Source organism: Lampetra planeri, unplaced genomic scaffold, assembly GCF_965212315.1.
Source record: "Lampetra planeri unplaced genomic scaffold, kcLamPlan1.2.h2 scaffold_1064, whole genome shotgun sequence".
Classification (NCBI taxonomy): domain Eukaryota; kingdom Metazoa; phylum Chordata; class Hyperoartia; order Petromyzontiformes; family Petromyzontidae; genus Lampetra; species Lampetra planeri.
In genome coordinates this window covers 1-25125 of record NW_027613774.1, presented here as the reverse complement: position 1 = coordinate 25125, position 25125 = coordinate 1, and the positions used below count along the sequence as shown (strand labels likewise).

At 48.4% G+C, this 25125-nt stretch overlaps 3 protein-coding genes across 3 annotated transcripts; 2 read left to right on the top strand and 1 right to left on the bottom strand.

The window, feature by feature from the left end:
• Positions 1-757: 757 nt before the first annotated feature.
• On the bottom strand, positions 758-3526 carry UBLCP1 (ubiquitin like domain containing CTD phosphatase 1). The gene is made up of 9 exons (XM_078621583.1): positions 3373-3526; positions 2726-2817; positions 2551-2636; positions 2310-2425; positions 2134-2232; positions 1985-2022; positions 1796-1894; positions 1124-1240; positions 758-889 (listed from the first exon to the last, which is right to left on the bottom strand). The coding sequence occupies exons 1-9, from the start codon at positions 3524-3526 to the stop codon at positions 758-760; spliced, it is 933 nt and encodes a 310-aa protein (XP_078477709.1).
• A 3486-nt stretch (positions 3527-7012) lies between these two features.
• RNF145 (ring finger protein 145) lies at positions 7013-14728 on the top strand. The gene is made up of 13 exons (XM_078621580.1): positions 7013-7196; positions 9002-9110; positions 9309-9400; positions 10204-10439; positions 10526-10701; positions 10780-10920; positions 11154-11336; positions 11864-12011; positions 12083-12205; positions 12312-12545; positions 12743-12964; positions 13910-14115; positions 14677-14728. The coding sequence occupies exons 1-13, from the start codon at positions 7013-7015 to the stop codon at positions 14726-14728; spliced, it is 2106 nt and encodes a 701-aa protein (XP_078477706.1).
• A 3231-nt stretch (positions 14729-17959) lies between these two features.
• On the top strand, positions 17960-24923 carry LOC144738583 (transcription factor COE1-A-like; the record flags this gene model as incomplete). The annotated part of the gene is made up of 6 exons (XM_078621584.1): positions 17960-18090; positions 18650-18806; positions 19100-19163; positions 19804-19859; positions 22219-22292; positions 24855-24923. Coding segments are annotated over exons 1-6 (551 nt in total), but the record flags the coding sequence as incomplete, so codon positions are not given.
• Positions 24924-25125: the final 202 nt, after the last annotated feature.

Genomic DNA, 25125 nt, shown 5'->3' with positions numbered 1-25125 from the left:
AAACAGACAAACGCTAACGAACCATGACCCCCTTGAAGGAGGTAAAAAAAAAGGTTTATTTATTGTCGTATTTACAGACACAAACGTCACATCCCTTCTTCACCCATGACATCAAATAAAAACAGGAAGTGCCAACGACGCTATGAAACCAAACTCTCCCTCCTTCTCCTCACTGATCAATCTTCTTAGAAAACCAATAAAAAAAAATTTAAAGCACAAAATACAAAAAAAAACTACATAAGAGCAACAAACACTGTGTGTGTGTGTGTGTGTGTGTGCTACAGCCAGCATCAGTCACAGCAGCACCTTCAAGTATTCCTTGCATATTGTTGCGTGTCGACTCGTGCGGCGTTCAGAGACTCAGACGTGGACCTCTGCCGGCTCTGTTCCTGCTCTTTGACACTCCTGGCTGAACGTTGGTGTGTCGTTCTGCTCTGAACTCAATGGAGACACAAATCTGACACACACAAACTGTGAAACAAAAAACAAAAAAAAAAAAACACAACAAAACCTGAGTTGTTGAGTGCTGGCGGCAGGTAGAAATATAATAGGTGTATGTGTGAGAAGTGGATGATGGGATGCTTGTTGCCATGGCTACAGTCCCGCCTCAGTGGTTCTGCTTCTTTGATAGGTACCTGCGTACGTACACACACATTTGATGAAAATTCAGTTTCAATCGATCACTAAGCGATTACTTATTTCCGTCTCCCTCCCTGCCGGTGGGCGTGAGGTGTTTGTGAGCGTTGTCATGGTGATCCTACCTCTCCCAGTGTTTGTGGTTCAGCCCAGTGAAGTCATCAAGCTTTGCTATTTCCTTCAGATACTGGGCCAGTTTGTAGAGCTCCCTGTCCTTCTCCCGGTTCAGATGAGCCTTCATAAAGGGTCGGATCTGTCACCATACACACACACACACACACACACACACACACACACACACACACACACACACACACACACACACACACACACACACACACACACACACACACACACACACACACACACACACACACACACACACACACACACACACACACACACACACACACACACACACACACACAGTCAGCCGCTCACGTCCAACACCGACACCGTTGATGAGGATCGTGCTGCCGCGGCCGACCTTCAGCCCGTTCTGCGGGTTCATGAGGAAGTTTCGCCCAATGTCGTCGAACATGATGGTGTTTTTCCTGCTGTAAAACTCCTCGTACTTCCCCCATATCACACCCAGAGGCTTCACCTGGAGGCGTCACACACACACACAGGTAGGATAAGTTATGAAGGTTACAGTGGGGTCACATGACGATTGTAACCTGAATGTCGTCTGATAACTGTAACAACCACTTCAGCTACGTTCTCCACAAAGTAAACGTATCAAGTCGCCGGATGGAACCATTTCAGCTTCATGAAAACGACCTGGATGTTCTGATGAACCACGGAACCTGCTGCCGAAAAGTGGAGAGTAAAGGACTAATGCGTCAAACCTGAACCGACATCTCTCCCTCTACTTGATGATTCACACACACAGTACATGTGAAGACGGTTATCTTTAAATTCTCCTTATTTATATTCTTAATACTCATTGGTTGATTCATTCATTCATCTTTTTCCACTTATTCCGGTTACGGGTCGTGAATATTATTATTATTATTATGAATACTTGTGACAGTGGAGATAATCGCACCAGTACGATCTACAATGGTTCAATGGTTTCACTGGCGTGCTTCCATGACTCCAGCTCGTTTGTGGGAACCGGCCTCGGTCAGAGGACAACGTTGAACAACGCTGCACCCACCTCCACCACCCCTCGCTTCGGGGTGTGAACTGTGATCATGGCTGCGCTGTCCAACATGAAGGTGATCTTGTAGTTGGGGTTGTCGGTCACTCCCATCTCCTACACACACACACACACACACACACACACACAAACCCAGGGTTCAATCACACACGCTGCCACCTTCTGGTGAAGAAAAGTATTTCATACCTTCATTTTGGCATCAATCCACTTCATACTCGTGGCAGCTGGAGGTGGAGATGTGTAAAAGAAGAGATTGTAGAAAGCAGAAAGGGGGGGAAAAGTTATGAGGACACATGAGGTCAGGGTTCCCTCTGGGCAGAGGAGCAGAGACCTACACCAGATCACGATGTCGTAATCCTCGTAGGCTGACGTCAGGAACTCATGGAGGTACGGCCTCATCAGCTCCTGACCCGTCTCCGCGCACGACTTGTGATCTGAGCGGGCACAGAGCGCACGTCGGTGTTCAGACAAACAGTCCGCCCTGCGGGAATTAGTCCGAGCCCTTCGTTACCAAACAGAGTGTAGTCCACGTCCAGGACCAGGAGCCTCTTGCCTTCCCGCGGCGGGTTCAGCTCCTCCACCTTATAGTCCTTCACTCGGCGGGCGATCTTCGCCAGGTTCTCCTCCCTGGGGGAGAACTTATTTTTACAAACACGCACGCGCACACACAGGCACACACACACATGCAGTATATGTGCAGTGTGAATACCACATCCCTTCACGAGCTGTTCGGATCTGCTCGGACGACAAACCTGTTCTCCACTTCGATGACTTCCTCCTCGATGTCAAAGTCATTGACCACGTCGTCGTTCTCTGGGGGAGGGGCCAAAACGTCCTCCTTCAAAACCAAACACACCGCTGCGTTGACACACGAGGACCAAATGAAACATGGATGAACATGAGCAACACTTCACGTCTGCTACCGACCAGACTCTCCTCTCTGGTGCCCATCATCATGATCTTGGTGTTGGGTTTGAGCTTCAGAGAACCCAGTTTCACCTCGTCCTCCGCGGGTTTACCTGGACATAGGAGGAGAGGGGGGGAGAGAGACTGGTAACACGTTCGTATCGTTTAACCATTGTCTGTAACCCCACCCAACAGAGCTGTCTCAAAATGTAAAATAGTTTTTTTTTTTAAACAGTATCACAAAGAATGCAGTGACGGAGCTGTGTCATGTTTTTTTTCAGAGACCACTGTGTCAGAGATGGTGACCTCATGGTTAAACAAAGGTTATATACATTCAAAAAGAGCCATTTTAGTCATTCTCCACCAAAATAAAATTCATTAACCCTAAAATAAAAATAACACACTGTACAAAGTTTTATACGTATATATAATCATTGTTTACTCCAAATGCATATTTCTTCATGTTCATAGATTTTTGATTTCGCTCAAATGACGACTAATATGACATGTTGACAAAACCTGAAAACGCTTGAAAACACAGCCTATAAAGCCTACTGAGCCTATAAACTTTTCTTTTTTTTCTTCTTCAAAGCTACAGGGAGCCGCTGCAGAAGAGTGAAAGAAACATTTGACTGGTCCGAGTCAAATTAAATGTGTTGACCTCTCACCTTTGACCTTCAGTCCCAGGAGTTTCTGTCTCTCCGGCAGCACCCCCGTCAGGGTCTTGATGGACTGTTTCAGGTCCATCACCGTGTCCTCCTCGGACAGGGAGCTGATGGAGTACTCCTGACCCCCCCACTTTATGATCACTGACACGGACATGGCTCCTTACACATACGCACACACATACACACACTCACCAGGCTCCCGGCTATGGTGCCGAACATGCACCTCCACCTGACACACACACACACACACAAAAGAAAACACAGGTGTCACCGGATGTAGCTTCTGCAGACGACCGGAAATTAAACGAACAAAGGAGAAGAATCGCCGCCGATTCGGACGAATCACAGCTCCGACTCTCTGGTGGTTTATTTTTAGCGTGAGGCGGCTAACGACGGCTAGCTACTATGTTGGCGGCTAACTGGCTAGCAACAGCCGGCTAAGCTGCACGGAGCGTGTTTCGTCACCTGGCGCCGAATGCTCAGCACACACAGACGGATTCAGTCGACAGGACTGAATGAAGTTTGTTCCTCTCAGTTTCATTCACAGCAGCAGAAGACAAAATCCGCTTTTCCGGGCGTCCCGGAAGTGACGCAGGGAGAGACGCTACGTTACCGTAGTAACGACATTTCTCTGACGTTTCGGTCGACAAACGGAGGTTTTTTTTGCATCTGTTTCAATATATATTTTCCCAAAGTAATTGTTTTACATTGGCATGATAAATGAATTACAATACAAACATTAGAAATAAAACTGTATTTTGCATACATGTCTATTAGTCTAGCCTGATATTGACTTAAATTGTTATTAAATTGTTGCCACAGACATTACACCTCCATTTCAAAGTCAAAGTCAACTTTATTGTCAACTATACTGTATAAGTGTGATATACAGCATAGATTAAATTACCGACCTCTCAACACACAGTGCAAACGGTCCAAAAAAGTACAAATAGTGCATAAAATAGACTAGTGCTAACTGTAAGATAAATAGTGCAATAAATTAAGAACTAACTGGATAAATATACTCACTAAATTAGCTAAATTTATGAATACCATTAAGTGGGAAAGAACAAGATAGACATAAAATAAGCAGACAACAGACAAGAGTCAACCAAGGCACGATTATCATGCAAATAAGCCGAATAAAGTGGAAAATTTGAGAACAGAATTCCCTTGAGGCAGGAAGAAGTTCATCCTTGAGTCTGGTGCCTTGGACCGCCCAGCCATCCTGACACTTTCTAGAAGTACATAGACCTGAATGAGAGGGAAAAGGCTGCAGCAGTGTACAAGAGAAGAGAGCATTTATTCTTCAAAAGCATTAATAATGAAATAGTGTAGCATGTTTTGAGAAGACAGGAGTTGCACAAGGGGGACACTGACATCAAGTCAGGCTCTGGGGTTGTACCTGCTGACAGCGGAATATAAAACCAAAGGAAAGAGCATCATCAAGAGTGGGTTTTGAAATCACACCTCCAGTGAAAGACCAGAGGCCCCTGTAGACAGGAAGGACTGAACCCTTGAGTCTGGCACCTCAAACCAGGTGGCCAAACTGATTCTTGAGAGAGACACATACACTTGAACAGAAACTAATTAGACAGCAGCAGGGTAAAAGAGTCAACGAGTCTGATTCTTAGCATAGAAAGTGAAAAACAGTCAGTTTAAATGTCAGGAGTGGGATTTGAACCCACAGCTCTACTCTAGCTCTACTACTAGAAGCTAGAGATTCCTGTAGATCAGTGGTCACCAACATTTTGATTACTCAGTACTACTCAGTAGCTCAGTTTCATAAAGGTTGGTGACCCCTGGTCCAGAAGGTCTCGGACATTTTCCTGCATTGTCTTTGTCAATGTGCTGCTCAGCGTCCTAAAACGGACAAGAGAGGCCTTCTTCAAAAACATACATACATATAGTTTGGTGATTTTGATGATTGGTTTGCTTTTTAATATACCCAATTTGTATGTGTTTTAAACAGTAAAAATACATCATTTGGGCCAAAAAGAAAGGAATGGACGGGATAAAGTGCGCCTGCGCAGATCATCAGCGGATAATGGCTACTCGGGGAGATGATCGGCCGCATCCTTTGAGGCGCCTCCTTCGAGAGGACCGTTAATTTGAGCGACCCCAAGCTAAAATGATCGATATCCGACCCGAGAAGCATCCCATAGCTGTTGTATATATTGCAGACATCGGCCTGAAACTGTAAGTTCTCATGTTTATTTCCTCTTTTCGTCGTTGCTAAGCGCCTTAGCCCGTTCAGGGTGTCCGGCAATTTGCTCGCTAGCTCCGGCTACAGACGGCTCACGGTGGGACTTCTTGTGCTGGCGTCTCCTTATGCGTTGAAGCGAGCTGCGTTTTCCATGAGTGTGTGAATGATGCGGGGAAAAGTCGGTAAAATAACCCTCCTGTGTTGTTGTTGACGTGCGTTCGCCCATTTGCTGGAGCTAACTTTCGGCTAGGCTAACGCTAGCCAGTCGTTGGCGGTGTGCCTGTGCCTGCTCGATGCGGCTCATCACCCGGACACGGTGCCGGTGGTGGAAGAGGCGGTGGGCGGTGGTTTATTTATGTCCTGTTAACCCCACCCCCACCCCCACCCCCACCCCCCCAACTCGAACCCGTAGCCTGCCGTTTCACTTGGCTCGGTTGTGGGAAAAAACGTCAGCAGAGTTTCATTTTTTTTGCGTCGCAGCGCCACCCCCTCCTTCGTCTCCGCTTCCGTCGAGACGGAGGGGTTACTACAGTTCATCACGTAGCACGGCCGGTGCGGAGCTCACTCATCCATGACGGATGGAGCGCCCGTGTTTCACTTCCGCCTGTAATTGTCCAAATTCCGCCATGTAGATGAACCCACACCGACGTGAGCGGCTTTAACGGATGGACGTGAGCAGTCGTAGACGTTATGTAAGATCTCTGTCTCCGAACGGTGGCCTTTAATTCGCTGTTATGTAAGGGATGTGGATCCTGTCCGGACCTATAGGTATATTAATGGATGTAAATGTTGCTGTTAGCAACCGTATCCCCCGTGTCCATGCATGCATTCATTCATCAATCCTTAGGTGATCTGCGAAGCCTGATGCTGACGGGAACCTGCACATTGTTACCTCCACCAAGGAGGGAAATGGTTTTAATTAAATGTCCAGGAAACGCTGCTAATGGGACCAGGACCAGATGATTAAATGTTGGTAGTGTTCTGGAACCATCTGGGTCCACGAATCTGTTGATGGAGATAAAATAACTTGTGTGGTGATGAGCTGCTGGTGGAGGTCTGAGCTGTCTTAGTGCTGTTCTAGTTGTCACTGTGTGTCCTCTCAGCTAGTTTTGCAGCTCTCCTGCTGAATTCTCCTCAGGTCATTGTAGCAAACAATGCAGTCGTTCCTCCAGGTAGGAGACTGCAGCCGACATTATACGTGAGAAGGAAGGGGCGCACATACATTGAGTAAATCTTCAAATATCATGACTTGACTCGTCACATCCTTCCTCCTCTGCTTTTTCATTTTCCACTCTCCATCACTTTGTCTCACCCGCATCCTGTTAACCACCCTTGTTTCCTTCCCTCCCTCTGCATTCCTCCGCAGCGCGCCCACCGTTACCATCCCGACTTAGTGGTCAGTGTCGCCTGCCCATCCGAGGTCGAGCCGAGGCCATGGCAGTGAAGGACCGCGTAGAGGCGGTGCTCAACGTGGGACTGCGTGTTCCCAGCATCATGCTGCTGGACGTCCTGTACCGCTGGGATGTCAGCTCTTTCTTCCAGAAGATCCAGCGCTCCAGCCTCTCCAACAACCCCCTGTTCCAGTACAAGTACCTGGCACTCTACCTGCACTACGTAGGTCAGTGCTGCTGGTCTCTGTCTCACGCACACACACACACACAGACTCACAATGACGATAAGTCTGAAGAGAAGTGTATTGTTACTAGTGCTGTCAGTCAATTAAAATCAATCAAATTAATTACAGGATTTTGTAATTAATTCATCGAATTAATCGCATTTTAATGTCATATCTGCTAAAGGTCTCCTGATAAAGAATTTGAATTCTAGGATATTAAAAATTGTAATGCATGACTAAGCAATTGAATACAGTAAGAAGAGACGTTTGAAATCCAATTTTTTATTGGTGAACTGTGCTTCATAAATGAAATCCAAAAGTAAAGGTCAAGCGCATCTGCAAACCAGTTAGGCCAGGTGCATTATTCAAAAATGTAATACAAATACAGCAATACAGTTAAATAAACACAATTCTGAAATTGGCCTGCAATCAGCAGCAACCCATTTTGCGATTGTATTTGTCCATTTTTCTGTTGTGGATTTGCTCATTCGTTTCCCAAATTCAGCTAGTGTGGGTTGGTGGAGCGAGCTCCCGGTAGCCGCACTCGCAGCGGAGGAACTTGCCTGAACATGTTTCGCATTTAAATGGTACGTCAGGCTGGAGTGGCTCCGGTGGTAAGAGAACTCCTTTTTGCAAAAACTACAAATCACAGCGTTTTTATTCATCGTCCCGTCTCTGTTCTTTTGGTAAATAAACTTGTCGTTCAGTGTCCTGACTGAAGACACACTTGCCTCCTCCTCCTGAAACTTGTCCATGTCTGTTATTGTTGACCACTGCCTTGTTAATTTGCCGGTGCAGGTGACGTAGCACGGCCGAGAAGACTAAGGATCCTTCAATGGGCCCTGTTTTCTGGCTTAATAGTGAACTATTAAGAGGCAGAAGTGCTGACAATGGGTTTGACAGAGGAACGGGAGATGGTGTGTCCTTTCATCATGGGCTGGTGGTTAATTAACATCGTCCCTCTCTGCAGTGCGTGACGATCCAGCAGCTCTGGGGTGTGGTCGTTTACAGTGTTGGTTCATCCCCATAGCGCTGCCGTGGAATGAGAAGTTGAGTTTCACAGAATTTGAATTTAACATCTTTCTCTGGTTTATTTTCAGTGAAAATTGTCCTGAGTTTTCAAGCCTCTTTGTCCGTTTGTTCCGCCACAGTGCGTGGGTTCTTCTTCTCCGTTTCCTCGCGGGATGTAAACAGTGAGCGATACTGCCCCCAGCACTTCCTGTAGGTCACTGCGGTAACGGAGGAGCAAGAAGCAGCAGGAACACTAATTTGTTGACGGCGTATCATTGCATAGATCCCTAGTTGTGATCCGTGTGCTGTGGAGAACTCTAACAGTGTTTACACCAACTCCTGCAGTCGTGGAGCTGCAGGGTCACAAACAGACGAACGGACGGAGGGGGTTACTACAGTTCATCAATGAACGGTGGGGCATAGAGCAGAGACATGGCACGGAGGGGCATAGAACGGGGTGTTTACAGGTCCTCTGTCACTGGAAGCAGCAGCTGACAAAGCAGAACCCGGTGGTCAGCTTATGATCTGGGCTCGCCATAAAAAAAACAACCCACAAACAGGCACATTGTTGAATTTTCCGTGTGTGTTTTGGTGTGCGTGTGCGGTGGGCGCTGTCAGACTTGGCTGCTGTCGGTTCATGAGCCAACAGGCTCGGTATGTGCTGATGAGCTGCGTCTGGACGGACTGAAATCGCCTCAGCAGGTTGTTGTGGCGGTCATCTAGAGTTTGACTGCTACACACACACACACACACACACATTGTGTGACCTGTGCGTTCCGTGTGTGTGTGATTCCCAGGTTACATCCTGAGCCTGGTTCTCCTGACGCTGCCTCGACAGCACCTGGTCAAACTCTACCTGTATGTGCTCACGGCCCTGCTGCTGTTTGCTGGTCACCAGGTGTCAAGGTGTGAACACACACACACACACACACACACACACAGTAAGTCCACCCTTAACATCTACAATTCTCCTGTGGCCCATTTCTAACAGTGGTATCTTCAGCTAAATGTGAACACGTTTTGTTCCACGATGCTCCTTCTGACATTGGAGCTGACGAGTCGTCTGTGGTGTAAATGTTTGCCTCCGCCTCTTCTCCTCGGCAGGGATTACGTCCGCAGTGAACTGGAGTCTGGCCATGAAGGACCTGTGTACCTGGAACCTTTGTCCATGAACAGATTCACCACCGCCCTCATCGGTATAATGGGGGGCATCATAGTTGATTTTTGTGTCTGGTTCTCAGTGTTTTTCTTTGTTTCCTTCAATCAATAATGACTGAAAGTGAGCGGATCTTGTTACCATAGTAACTTTGACAAGATCATTTCATCCACTCACTTTTTTGGTCAGAAATCACATTTTGGACGGTTCTATTTTCTTGGCAGTCACCAAATGTTGCTGTGAGATCAGTTGTTTGGTGTTTTGTTTGTTTACTGCAAGCGAAAGTGAAAGTGAGCGCATCATGTTACCACAGCAACACCAACAGGATCTGCGTCAGGTTCTGCATCATGCTCTTTTCACCTTGTAGGCGGTTCTATTCGCTCAGCAGACAGGGAAGTGCCGCTCCACCCTCTCCTCTTTTCTGGTGAATTTCAGCTCCACCTACAGGCCTGGAGGTTGAACTACAGCCTGTCCAGCTTCCAATGGATCCATTTGGATGAAAATATGATAATAATATACAATGTTGAGGAAGACGGAGGACAAACAGATGAAAAGAGGGATTTGGAACATGTGGACCTGGCTTTTATGTTTTCAGTAAAAAATGAGAGAAACTTTCTGTGAAAACAAAACCAAAAGTGGATGGAAGGAATATCTCCTCTTCTTTAGCAGATAAATGTTATCCATCCCACACTGTGACTACGATTTACTTCATTCAGTACACTGAACTGCAAAACAAACTATTTTTTTCCGTCTCAATGCAGCTGCCGAGTATGACCGTGTGTGGAGTGTGTGTGTGTGTTACCTGTGTCGGTCACACGTGTGTGTGCTCTCTCTCCCTCTCAGGGCAGCTGGTGGTGTGTACCCTGTGCTCCTGTGTGATGCAGACCAAGAGGATCTGGCTCTTCTCTGCCCACCTGCTCCCTCTGGTGGCCAGGCTGTGTCTGGTCCCCCTGGAGACCATCGTTTTCATCAACAGATTCTCCATGATCTTCACCGGCCTCGAGGTCATGTACTTCCTGGCGTCCAACCTGCTGGTACCGTACAACCTGGCAAAGACGGCCTACAGGGAGCTGGCTCAGGTGGAGCAGCGGACCGACGCCTCTTCTTGATCTCTACATCTCCTGGACGATGACGTGAATGGTGTGTGTGTGTGTCCATGCTGCAGGTGGTTGAGGTGTACGGTCTGCTGGCTCTGGGCATGTCTCTGTGGAACCAGCTGGTCCTGCCCGTTCTCTTCATGTGTTTCTGGCTGCTGCTCTTCGCGCTGCAGATCTACTCCTACTTCAGCACCAGAGACCAGCCGACCTCACGCGAGAGACTTCTGTTCCTGTTCCTGACCAGGTGCTGCACGTCACAGCGGATCTCCGCTGCGGCGGAGACGCACGTAGCCTGACATGGGGGCTGCTTTCTTCTCCCCAGTATCGCTGAGTGCTGCAGTACCCCGTACTCCCTCCTGGGGCTGGTCTTCACCGTCTCCTTCGTCGCCCTGGGAGTTCTCACGCTCTGCAAGTTCTACCTGCAGGGCTACCGGGCCTTTATGAATGACAACACCATGCACAGGTCAGTGTGTGTGTGTGTGTTTATGTGTGTGTGTACATGTACCTGTTGACGTGGGTACATACGCTTGTGTGTACGTGGAGTGTGCATGGACGTGTTGTGGATGTGAGGATGTTTGTGTGTACGTCTGGGTACGCACACGTACACACACGTGTGTGTGTGTGTGTATAGGGGTGTATGTATGTATGTATGTATAGGTGCATGTGGACACCGACGCTGGTCTCCTCCCCCCCCAGGGGGATGACTGAAGGCATCACCCTGCTGATCCTCGCTGTCCAGACCGGCCTCATTGAGCTGCAGGTCATCCACCGAGCCTTCCTCCTGTCAATCATCCTCTTCATCGTGGTGGCCTCCATCCTCCAGTCCATGCTGGAGATCGCAGACCCCATCGTCCTGGCGCTGGGAGCATCCAGAGACAAGTCAGCTGATCCTCAAGTGTTTAATTGTTCAGTAGAGTGTAAATACATTCATCTCACTAACTCACATAGACTTTATTAACCCTTTGTCACCCGCGGTATCGCTGCTGATACATCTGTGCTAGCTGACTTTGGAGTACCGTAATTGCACAACTATCAGAAACGCTTCCTGAAAGATGAGATGTCGCTCGGTTCCTCGGTGTGAAGAAGGAGCTAGGGCAGGAACAGATGGACGTTTCCTCCTTCTCCGAGCTCCTCCTTTGCACCAGGTAGAGGAACCGAGGGACACCAGCAGCTTTAAGGAACCGTTTTCTGTGCAAATCGTCATGTAATCATGGTACTCCAAAGTATGATACCGTCTGTGTTACAGGGAAATTAGTTTGTCACAACAGCTCCAACCTCAAATAGAAATATAAAACGGCAGAGCGATCAGTGGAAAAAATGAAATTAACTAAAAAAGTCAAATGGGGAAAAAAAGAGCCGACACCGCCGTCAAAGGGTTCGAAGTTCACCATGTCCTGGTCCCGCAGGAGTCTGTGGAAACACTTCCGAGCGGTGTCTCTGTGCCTCTTCCTGCTGATCTTTCCCGCCTACATGGCCTACATGATCTGCCAGTTCTTCCACATGGACTTCTGGCTCCTCATCATCATCTCCTCCTCCATCCTCACCTCGCTGCAGGTAACGCCGGCAGCAGACGACCAGCTGTCAGCTGACAGGAAGTGTCTGTAAAATCTGCCTGTGACTTCCAGGTCCTTGGCACACTGCTCATCTACGTTCTCTTCATGGTGGAGGAGTTCCGGAAGGCTCCTGTGGAGAACATGGACGAAGTCATCTACTGTGTGAATGGGACCTACAGACTGCTGGAGTTCCTGGTGAGACACACACCGGCGCCCATCTGACGCATCGGCCAAGTAGCGACTGTTTAGTTTGTGCAATTCCGGGGGTGTCGGTCTGACGTTTGCCGGCTGCTGTCGTCAGGTGGCGGTGTGTGTGGTGTGCTACGGCGTGTCAGAGACGGTGTTCGGCGAGTGGAGCGTGATGGGCAGCACCATCATTCTGGTCCACTCCTACTACAACGTGTGGTTACGAGCTCAGCTGGGCTGGCAGAGCTTCCTGCTGCGCCGGGACGCCGTCAACAAGATCAAGAGCCTCCCGACGGCCAGCAACGCTCAGCTGGAGCAGTACAACGACATCTGTGCCATCTGCTACCAGGTACCAGCTGGGGGGAGGGGGAGGGGGGTCAGTGTGCCCTGGTGACGTGAACTGTGTCTTCAGTATGCAGTGCTGACGTGTGCATTTAGTGTGTCTGTGTGGTGTTGATGTGTGTGTGTTTTGTGTGTCTCTGTGGAGCTAATGTGTGTGTGTTTTGTGTGTCGGTGCGGTGCTGACATGTCCCCTGACCCCTCCAGGACATGTCCAGTGCTGTGATCACCCCCTGCAGCCACTTCTTCCACGCCGGCTGTCTGAAGAAGTGGCTCTACGTCCAGGAGACGTGTCCCCTCTGTCACTCACAACTCAAGAGCCAATCACCTGTCAGCGCCGGCCCCCGCCCCGGACTCTGCCGCGGCCAATCAGGACGACGGCCCAGCTGGCAGCAACCAGGGCGACGGCGCTGCCCAGACCGGAACGGGGTGTGAGGGGCGGGGCGCCGCACAGGGGTCCAGTTCTTCCTCCTCAGACATTCCCCCCCATCCTCTGTCCCCGCCCCCGACCTCTGAACCACAGCCGGACGCCCTGGAGACGTCATTGCAGCATGCCCCGCCCACTTCCCTCCCTGAGGAACCCTGAACGCATCAGCACATGGCAAACACAGTCTGAATTGGGGGGGGGGGTCACTCCACATCAGATTATTTTATATTTTTACCGACAGACTCAAAGAATTTCGCCAAAATCCAGAGTGAAAGTATGAGTTCACTCGTCCATTTCAAACTGACAGTGTCGCTGCTCTCGTCATTGGGGTGGGGGAAGTGGGGGGGCTGCATCTGTGCCATGAGCTGGGAGGGTGGGGGTCAAAGGTCAGTTGAACTGAGGCTGCTGCATGACGGCAGACAGCGCCGGACGTCAAATCAACAGAGACTGAATGTTTCCTCAGGAGGCGGTCACATGACCCGGAGCCACGGCGGTCAACAGGTCCACATCCAACAACTCCTCCCCGGGGTCCAGCTGCTCTGTTCCAGTTAAAACCCGACGTGTTTGGCCGGTCCCAGCAACAACAACAACCAAACCAACCGACCTGTCTCAGCTGCAGCGTTTGTTCATCGGGTCACGGTACTCGTCCGCCCACACGGGTCCCATCCAAGCTGAGACTGAACCAGTCACATTGCGCACACGCACACACACAGACACGCACGCCCAAGCTGGAGAAGTGTGTGTGCGCGCTTGCTGCACGCCTGTATGTAACGCTTGCACGTTTCCTCCTCCACCATGCACGTGTGTGTGTGTGTGTGTGTGCGCGCTCACCGCTGGTTTTCTACTGTTTACTTTAGGCTTCTTCTGCTTTTATTTTTTTTTCTGTGTGTGTGTGTGTGTCGGGGGGGCGGGGGTTGCATTTGCACTAATGTCATTTTCACTCGCAGCGCTCCAAACGCTCTGTGGCCGTCCACCGTCCAAACACCCTGCGACGTGTTTGCGTGTGCGGCCCGTTCCGTTGGTGTGTCTGCTCCGTGCGGCGCCTGTATCCGTCCGTCCGGAGCGTCGGCGACATCGGTTTCTCCAAAGCTTCCCGCTGGTTCACGGGGGTCGGCTGTGTGACACCGGCCGGCGTTAGCGGCCTCTCCCGCCGGTATGACGCGTCCGTCCAGCTGGCATGAACACTCCGGTGCCCTCTACTGGTAGGAGTGGGATCAGCAGGACGCCGACGGCTCCCGAGAGGCGCTAGGGAACAGTGTTACCACTATTTACTGAAGGTCTTATTAGTACCAATGACTTTGTTCCGGACACGTGCACGTGGCAGCTGCAGGCTCTGAGAATGAGTACACGTCCGTGTAGGATCAGACCCGGCCCGCTGCACTGAAGTGTCCTGTTATTTTTATTTTTTTAATCATTGCTTTTGTTTTGTCTGTTTGTTTTTTAAGAAAGGAAATGTAGTTTGTATTTTGCACATACGATCTTCTGAAAGGTGAACGTCTTCTTTGATATACATATTTTTTTTCCTGTCAAATGCATTTCAGCGGTTTCAAAGCACTTAAATGGGTCTAGAAGTTGGCTCTGTGCTGGGGTCAAAGGTCAGCCGCGCCACAGCGTCGAACCGCTGGTGGCAACGATTGTGAATGACGGTTTCATGATTCCAGATGTTTCCATGTGTTTTGGGGTTTTTTTCCATTTCTTTCCTGTGGCGTTTCAGTGCGACAGCTCCTCTCCTTCAAGCCGATTTCAGCGGCGACGAGGACGAGTGACGCTCTCACGCTGGAGAGAAGACGCAGGGGGAAAAAAAAACATGACGTTTACATGAAGTGCAGGAGAGCCGCAGCTGTGATCCATTCACAGGATCTACATGTGTTGGTCTCATTCTTCAGTATTTTACAAACACAAACGAGTGTTCTGTATCATTGCCACAGATGAAATCTCTCCAAACTTCATCTGAGTGTTTGAATCCAGAGAAGCGACCACGTGCTGATCGATTTTAACCAGTGTTTGATGAAACATTGAACAGACTTACCTCCATACAGCCCGATCACGTTCACGGCTGCTCGTCTGACACAGATGTTGTGTCCAGATTTTATTTTATTTTTTTCCCCCTCATGATTTCTTTTCTACACTCCAAGTGAAGGATGCGACGTGTAGGACCTGACTGAATGCCGGCGACTGAGACGCTTCATGGTTTTGGACTTGGTGCCCGACGTCGTCTCGTTTATTTTACAGAAACTGAATGTCAGAAAATAAAACAAATTATGCACCCTGGACTCTGTGTGCTTATATGGCATCATTAGCACAAAACAGACAGGTAATTTTTATATAATGACTGTTTAATAATGACTATTTAATATTAAAAGCAGATTCTACACATAAAGTAAAACCAGAAAAAATGATCAGGTCTATTCAATTTTGTGTGTGTGTGAGATCAATCGGTTAATGAAGGTTTTACACTGGTTTGGCCCGACGTGATGAACAGTAGATGTAAAGGATGTTTTGACATGTATATATTCAAACTTGTTTCAATAAGTGAAAATAAAAACAGCCATTTTATTTAATTCTTTGAACAGAATAAAAAGCAATTAGTTATTCCAGTGCATCGACATACATAGAACTATAAATGTAAATGAAATTTAGAAATTAAAATCAAAATTAAATACAAACAATCGAGTCAATTAAAATGTTCTGAATAGATTTGCACACTTTCTTTCTTTCTGGTTAAAAAAAATCAAAATGCTGGTTACTTTTGAATTTTAACAAAAATAGAATCAAGAATCAAAATGGCCTGACCTCATTTGTTGGCATCACACATGTGGGCGGGGGCTAACAAACAGGACTTTCGGTTCAACCTGTAAAATAATGGAGGAAGTTCACGCCAGCATTTCATAGAAAGTTTTCATCCTGAACACGTGAAAGTTCCACGGAATGTGCACACATTTGATGGAGACGTGTACCCCGCGGTAGAACCCCCGGGGTTAACAGCTACTAGCTAGCAAAGGTGCTTCTTTCCCTTTAGCAAGTAGACAAACGCAGCTAGCTAGCAGAGAACGTCGCCGTGATACACGAACCGGAAGTCAGAACCGAGCCGGAAATGTACCATAGTGTCAGGTACAACGTGCAAACACGCAAACATTGCGTTTGTTTGTTCGTTTGTCTTTCATTTATTTTCTGAGGACGTTAAACTGGTCAGGTGGGTTCTTAAGCGGCGGTGCAGTTGCCCAGATGAGACACATGGGGACGCTGTTGTGTTGGTTTTAAACAACCTCAGGCTCCATGTTCGATCGTTTCTTTCATTCAATTCTTTCCACAATGACAAGTTGATAAGTGTTTTGATTTATGTCTAAAATAAACAGTTAAAATTGTCCATGCACGTTAATAATATTGTACCAAATTAAAGCAGTTTATTCTGAGATTAGATTGGTTTGATGTTACGTATATATTTTTTTAATTTTACATTGATTTATTTTACGCTTCAGTTTAAAATGTGACAGCCTTTTCCCTCAGGTGGGAACGAACTCCTTTTAATGCAGATCAAAATGTCTAAATGTTTCACTAGTGAGTCCTTTCTGGATCGTCTCCATCCATCATTGATGAGCACCGACTCTCCCACAGCAGCTCGTCTGTCTGTTTCCCATCAAAAGCACAAAACTGGAGCGGAAGAAGAAGAAGGAAAAAGAAGACGTTTATTCTCCACAGTCAAGGTCAAAAACGTTTTTTTCCATTTACCTTTGGGAGTTTCCGCCTGTCAATCATTTCAGCTGAAAAACGCCCAACTTTATAACCTTTATCAACCAGCTCATCGATACCTGTGATGTCTTCAACATGGGGCCCGTTCCAGAAAACAGGACAACGGAAATCCCGAGTTTTAGTCCGAAAATGAGGGGGAAAAAACTGCAGAATTGTCTGTATTTCAGCGTTACTGATAAACTGAATTCAGTCTGAGACTTTAAACCCTTTTGCTTTGATTTCTGTCAGTTGAAGTGAAAGTCGAATTTAAAAAAAATCAATTGTCCTTCTTTCAGGATGATTTTCACAAAACGTGCTTTCTGGAACGGGTCCTGATGACGTGGTGTTGGTTTTCTGTTTGTTTGGTTTTTTGGAGCCAGCAGGGGGACACACTTTCCTTCAAACCTTCAGTCCTATCCTCAGCTCATCACCATTTGTCCCTGACCTCTCCGAGCAATGTGTTATTTCTCTTCTTGTATTTTCCTTATTTAAGCTCCATTCATAAACTAAATTAAAGTTTTATCCATCAGATCCTTTACAGTCGCTTCCCTGCTCTAATATTTGATCTGTCTTCACAGCATGAATCGTTCCAAGTGTGGAAAGCTCATCCCCAGAAATGGGAGCAGGTCTGCGGGAGGAGAACCTGCCTCCTCCGCCTTTGTTTGGGGGCGTCTCCTCCCTCCTCCCTTCCAGAGAGAGAGAGAGAGAGGGAGAGAGAGAGAGAGAGAGAGAGAGCGCGAGAGCCTCCTCCTCAGAGGCAGCGGAGCCGGAGAGCTGCTCTGGACACCGAACACGTCCCGTTCGGAGCAGTGGGACGCGGGGGGAAGAGAAGAGAACAGACGAGTGGAAGAAAGAAAAGAGGAGTCAGATCATGAGCAGGTCGTGATGAGCCGCTGATGGGTCGATGATGACCGGCGGTCCCGGTGAGGAGCCGGTTTCGTTCCTCTCTGACAGCTCAGTTCTCCACCTGGAGTCACTTTCCAACGCGCGTCCCGACGTCTCTCTGGCGACTTGACGCCTCTTCTTCTTCTTCCTCTTCTTCTTCTGGTGTTTGCTTGTGGGACACTTTGGATCGTACAGCTGGACATGTGCCCCACTCCCCGCCGTCGCCCCCTGCTCCTCGCTCTTTAGGACTCCAATCACCGGGACCCGGCGGCTGCTGCAGCGGGACCTCCAGCGCAGCGAACCACAGCGGAGCGAGTGCCCAGCCCCGACCGACCGACCGACGGACCGAACCGACCGACCCACCCACCCCCGGAGGTTCGTCCATGTTCGGCATCCAGGAGAGCATCCAGAGGAGCGGCAGCAGCCTCAAGGAGGAGCCGCTGGGAGCCATGAACTCCGTCCGGAGCTGGATGCAAGGGGGCGGCGTGCTGGACGCCAACACGGCCGCCCAAAGGTGAGCGGTCCCCGGCTGGAGGAGACCCAGCTCCCCCCGCTGCTCCCCGCAACACGGGATGGTGTCCTGGGGACAGGAGGACGCGACGGTCCCACGCACACACACCGGATGTAGTTCGTGGGAAGAAAATGAAGATGTGATAGTTTGAACACACACACACACACACACACACACACACACACACACACTCCTCAGATGATCGAGTGTGTTTGTGTTTCACCACGACTTCTTTTATTTTACTTGTCTGACGTTTCAACAAAAGCAGACAAAAAGACGTGTGATGGAGGTTGAAAATTATTTTTTTAAAAAACTATTTAATAGAAAATAAATCGACTTGAAGTTCAAACTAATGAAATCAGCTTTAAACATTCAAAATCTGATTGTAAGAGTTTCGAGTCTTGCAAATCAACTCACAAAAATAGAGCAGCATCGATAGTCGAATTAATGAAATAGAAAAATGAGCTCAAATCTTTGGAAAGCTCAAATCTTTAAAAAAAAAAAAAAAAAAAAAAAAAGCTCCGTAAATGACACCGACTCCTCCGCGTTTGTGTGTCCGTAGTGGAGTGGGTCTGGCCCGGGCTCACTTCGAGAAGCAGCCGCCCTCCAACCTGCGGAAGTCCAACTTCTTCCACTTCGTCCTTGCTCTGTACGACCGGCAGGGTCAACCGGTGGAGATCGAGAGGACCAGCTTCGTGGACTTCATCGAGAAGGAGAAGGTCGGTGCCTCAAGTCCATGTGGCCTCGTTTCAAATTGAATTTAAATTCTACTCTGGGCCTTTTATTATTCTTAGTAGTATTAATGTTGTTGTTGTTGTTATTATTGTTATTTTTTATTACACTGACTTCTGATAGTGTTGGATTATTGCGTCTAATCAGTGATTACAGAGGAATTTATATTGTAATAGAAAAACTGCAACTCGTTTTTATTTTCATTTTGTAATATTCCCTGTGCTCAAAGAACCTTTTAAAAAGTGTGTGTGTGTGTGTGTGTGTGTGTGTGCGTGTGAAGGAAACCACCGGAGAAAAGACCAATAACGGGATTCATTACCGGCTGCAGCTGCTCTACAGTAACGGTGCGTTCGATGCATCTGATTGATCAGAAGTGATTGTTGAACAACAACACAAGTGTGTGTGTGTGTGTGTGTGTGTGTGTGTGTGCGCGCGCGCGCGCGCGCGACAGTCTGATGTTAAGGCCTCTGTCAACACAACTCAGCTTCCTGAAACAATTAATGTGGCCATAAATCATTTGTGTTCGTCATGTTCATCTAATGTCTTTTCAAAATACCGTTATGAGCGACAAAAAAAATCCACTAATAGAGTAAATATGTTGCTATTTTAGAAACAAGTTAATCATTTAAAGTGATTTTTTTTTAGAGGAAAAAAGAGTAAATGGTCAGATTCAGCTTGTTAAATGTGGAGGTTCTGGCTGACCATGGCATGTGACTGGTCTGATCTGAAACACAACATGAATATTCTGACATGTTACAGATCAAACAACTGATCAGTTCACGTGTCAATAGAACATTCCTGACTTGTGGCCTCGTGGATCAAATCAAATTACAATGAAATTGAGTTATTGGTGTTATTGTTATATATAGAAGATTTGTTCTTCAAAAATAATTGGCGTGAAATCTGATTGTTGTGGTGATTTTCCAGTGATTTCTATCACAATGTCGTCTGATTATTGTCTCTCTCTTTGCTGCGTCCCACCAGGCATCAGAACAGAGCAGGACTTTTATGTGCGGCTCATAGACTCCATGACCAAACAGGTAAGCATGCACAGACACACACACAGACACACACACCTGTTTGTCACCTCTCGTGTTACCTCTCAGACATCGAGCAGCTCCACTGATCCACCTGCACTCCGCTGTCCTCCTTTATCTGCTTGTACCTGCACACACAAAACAGAGGGCTGGTGTGTGTGTGGGTGGGGGCTCTCACACACACACACACACACACACCACATGGCTCCAAGCGTTTGTGCCTCTCTGGCTGTGATGAGAGCGAGCCGGCGCTGAGCGTGGTTCTGCTGCTCGCAGTGGGAAGTGGAGGCAGATAACGGCTCCTCAGGGAGTCCTCTGCTGAGTCGGCAAACAGTTCCCAGCGATCGGTTCCTTGAAGAGGAGTTGGGTTCTAATGAATGAGTCGGCATGACGATGAGCCAGTCGTTGGAACGGCTCCCTGGGATGAACGGCTCCCTGTGCCGAGACACACAGAGTTTGTTTTCATTTGTTGCTGTTGGATAAGTGAACGAACACCATCAGCTCGTTTCACCGCCATCAGCGTGATCACCACTTTGGCACATCTTTTTTTTTTTTAGCATCAGCACCAGAACGTTTTTTGTGCGACAGATGACATTGCGGTAGAAAACCAGTAAAAAAAACAAACGGTGACGACGATGTGTGGTCACAGCTGTTGACGAAGATGAAACATGGCCGCCGGCTTCAGACCAAAACCTGATCAGATCCGACAAACGGACGTCAGCAACACACTGGACCCTTGACAACACCCGCTGTCCACATGCTGGAGTTCTGGACACGTGTGATGAAAATGTAAGAATCAACAGATTCCTGGATCCAGATGGTTCCAGAACACCACCAACATTTCATCATCTGGTCCTGGTCCATTAGCAGCATTTGGGACAGGACATGATCAGTTCAACTCCAGCTGGTGTGTTCACCCGAACGACGTCACAGACAGCAGCTTAGTGGACGACTCGCATGTGTCACGTGACGGCAGAACGGACAGTCTGCACAGAGAAACAACGGCTCGTCGTTCATCAAACTCAGTCGCTGAAGTTTTTGCCTCAAAACGCCTCAAAAAAGGCCCAAAACCCAAAGTTTGAACCATGGGGAGTTCAGGCGTGGTTGTGGTCGATGTTAAAAATGTGGAACTTTGGAGCCGATCCTCACAAAACATGTCAGGTTGGTAGACGTGGTGATTGTACATCTGTCTAACTAACTGCAAGTGAGTCAGAATCAGATGTTATTTTTAGCAATTTTTTAAAATTCCAATGGGATTTCCCATGTTAAATGTCTGTATTTTTTTCCCCTGTCTGCCATTTTGATCGGGTCTGGATGGAATTTTGTGACATGATAGTGGACCCCACCCCCAATGCGTGTGTGAAAGAACTCACACATTTATTATTTTTAATCTCATAAGTGGTGAGAGATGGGGATGTCTCGGATTGTTAGGATTTTTTTTTGTGAGGGAACATGACTCGGACCCAGACGTACCAGAAACATTTCAAGACATTGATGACTTTTTGAGTTAATTCTTTAACAAACAAACAGATAAAAGAAAAAAAAGGAACCTTGGTAGTGGTAATAATTACACTACTGACTGTATCCACTGGTTCACACCTCCACTGTGCGTTTGCCCTGAGCGTGACAGTGCTGACGGAGTGTGTGTGTTGTGTGTGTGTCCCATTCCTCGGCGAGCAAAGCGCCGTAAACGGAGGCCGCGTGCGCTGCAGATAATGAGGCACCCGCCTGTGCGGCCCTGTCGCATCACTCTCCCACGAGCCGACCTGACGCTAACGTGGGAGGAAGCGTGTTCCCCTGTTTACACGCCGCGCGTGTCAGCCGGCTTCAAAGGTGGAGGAGAGGGAGAGGCGGAGATGAGGAATGAAAGGAACCGTAAGACGGGGGGGAGGAGGATGAAAGAGAAGAGCAGAGTCGGCAGCGTGTCGAAGACACAAACGAAGGCCGCGACAGGCGATGAACATCTCACTGGTTGTTTGCCCACACACACACACACACACCAGCACGTTAGCATGTTAGCATCGCATACACACAGCGGCGCCCTCCACAGGTAGAAACACGTAACTGAACTGGACAGGCTGCAGCTGCTGTATCCGGTCGTATGGTGAGTCTCCTGCGCTAACGGCTGTGGAGCGCTGTGGTCTTCACTAACGGGGCTCTGGAGGGGAGGAGTGGGATGTCAGGAGGACTTCAGACCCCCTCAGACCTCCTCAGACCCCCTCAGACCTCCCCAGACCTCCTCAGACCCCCTCAGACCTCGTCAGACCCCCTCAGACCACCTCAAATTTCCTCAGACCCCCTCAAACCCCCCCAGACCCTCTCAGACCTCCTCTGTTTACTGATACCACACTTTCTTTTCCAGCCGATCGTGTACGAAGGTCAAGACAAGAACCCAGAGATGTGCAGAGTGCTGCTGACACACGAGATCATGTGCAGGTGAGAACACACACACACGCACCCCCACACCCTCATTAACCCCTCCCCCTCCGACACCCACACACACTTGAAGCGTCATCAGCTGAGGAAGATGAGTTCTCACCATCAGAGCTGTTGCTTTAATTATAATCTAAAGATGAATTAGTTCAGAAGTAGGTTGGAGGGACGACTTCTATTTATAGAGGCGTTTTACCAACCACCCCACACAATAGAACCTGTGTGTGTGTGTGTATGACGACTGGTTAATTAGGACACACAGAAACTCATTAGTCAATCTGAACCCTCCTGTTGTTTCGTCGCTAATAAATGATCCTTCCTCCACAACCTGACCATAAAATATAGCCAGCGCCTCTCTGTCTCCCTCCCTCTTGTGCAGTTATAAAAATTCAAATTTAGCACATGAATTAAGTTCTTCTTCTTCTTCCCCGACCTTGTCCCTGCACAACTTTACCTCCAGCAGTATAAACTGGGGTTTTATCTACATGCGCGAGCAGCTCCGCTCATATTTTATTCTATAGCGGCTTGAATATTCCTCTGCACACACGAAGATTCAGCTCCGGTTTTCATGGAACGTAGAAATAAATTGGGTTTTTCAGCCGATTCCATCGTAAATCTTCATCGTAAGATGAGAACTATCGTGCCTGCGATTCTTCTCTCGCAGCAGCAGCTACTTCCTGCCGTAAACTGGATCTTTGACCTCGGCGGCTGTTGTCTCATGTTCGCTCTCTGTCTCTCACACACACACACAAACAGTGCTCAGGGCGTCCATTAATCAGCGTGGCTCATTGTCCTCATGCTGCTGTCAGCCATATGCTCCCAGACAAGCCGCCACCACCCGCGTGGAGATTCTATCACATAAAGTTCAAATGGACGCAGCAAGTGCAGAAAAAAAGCAAAACAAACAGAGACTGAATCTTGATCTATATTGAGTCATCTTCTGAAAAGATTTGTTTGTTTCTCAATTCAGAGTGCAGCAGAAGAACACCTGCGGAATTCAGTGAACGAATCTTTTGAATGAATCTTTCTATTGATTCAGTTCACCACTTTTAAATCCACCCTTTGCCCGTTACCATGGTGATGCTGTAGTCACATCCTGATGCTGAAGCCGCCCACTGACTCACACAAATGACACTGAAAGTACAACAGTATGTCCTCCCTTTCCTGTCGCCACGCGGACAATTTCTGTCATGAGGACTCAGACTCGTACGCCGTCATAGGTTCATCCTGACGAATCACTCATCGACGTCGGCGCAGCTCATCTGTTCTGGACGCTGGTGAAAATGGCGTCTTCAGTTGAGAGTTTGGTGTGTGTGTGTGTGTGTGTGTGTGTGGGGGGGGGGGGGGGGGGGGGGGGGGCGTAGATGATTAGATCAAGCAATAAGTGCTGCATTACCCCCGTCCCACCCCGCGTCTGCCTTCCCACTACCCCATTTATAACAGCTTCCACCCAGCGCTCTTCTTCCTCTTCACTTCCTACTCATCACCACCCCCAACACACACACCCCCCCATCATTTTCTTGTCTGTGTAACCTCCCGCTGGTGCTCCGCTACTCCAACAGGACGGTATGATGACCCTGTTCACCACCAGCAGCAGCATGTGTGTTCATGTGTGTGTGGGTGTGTGTGTGTGTGTGAGCGGACGAGTGCGAGCAGAGAGACGGTGGAGACAATGTGGACGGGTGTAACGTGTCGCCCTCTTTCTTTCCACCTCCGCCATCTGTGACGGCAGGAAACCTGAGACGTCTCCCCATGTTTGTGTGTGTGTGTGTGCGTGCGTATGCATGTGACCAGGCCTCAGGCCTCTCCAGTCTGCTCCACCCTCCACCTCCTGTTCACCAGTTCAAACAGGATGCCTTTATATGTCATCTATATATGCCATGATGTACTTATCGTATCGTATCGTATCAGATTGTATTGTATCATATCGTGTTGTCATGTATCGTAGGGTAGTGTATTATATCACAGTGTATCATATCGAAGTGTATAGTAGCGTATTGTACCGTATCGTATCGTAGTGTATCGTATTGTCGTATCATGTTGTCGTATCATATCGTTTCACATCATTTCACATTGTTTCACACCGTTTCACAGCGCAACATACCAGAACACATGATTGCCTTGGATTTGTCGGGAACAGACGACATGAATTCAGAGTCCGAATGTTTTTCGACGCGTTTCTTATCGTGCTCTGACAGTTGATGTGTTACCATGGCGAGGAGGACAGACAATGCTGCGCAGTAAAGATGGCGGGAAACCGTGATGTAAATCGAGACGTCGAAACTGAACCGTCTGCTGAACGAGCGTTCACTGAGCTTCAGCAGAGCTGACGTCAGACCCGGAACCAAACGTCACCTGACTGCACAGAGGAAGTGAAACCGTGGACGTTGAGAAACATGGATTCATGGAGATGGACTGAAACGGGAACGAGTGCTCCAGCTGTGATGATACGTTCGTTCACGTCTGGTTTTTATCTCCTGTGACACCCAGATTACATCAGTAGGTCACAGCAGAAACACACCAGCTCTCTGCTCATCTCCTCTCTCCTCTCTCCCCTCCACTCAGCCGCTGCTGTGACAAGAAGAGCTGCGGGAACCGGAACGAGACGCCGTCAGACCCCGTGATCATCGACAGGTACTGTGTCTCTCTCACACACACACACACACACACGCCGGCTGAGGTGTTTCCAGGTGTAAGCCGTCGCTATGGCGATTAGTTAACAGGAAGGAGAAGTGGCGGTGAAGGGAGGGGCATGAAGTTGTTTGACGGTTTGGGTGGTGATGGTGGTGCTGACAGAGGCGGCGGGGCCCCGCCCCCGGCTCGGCCTGCTGTGGAT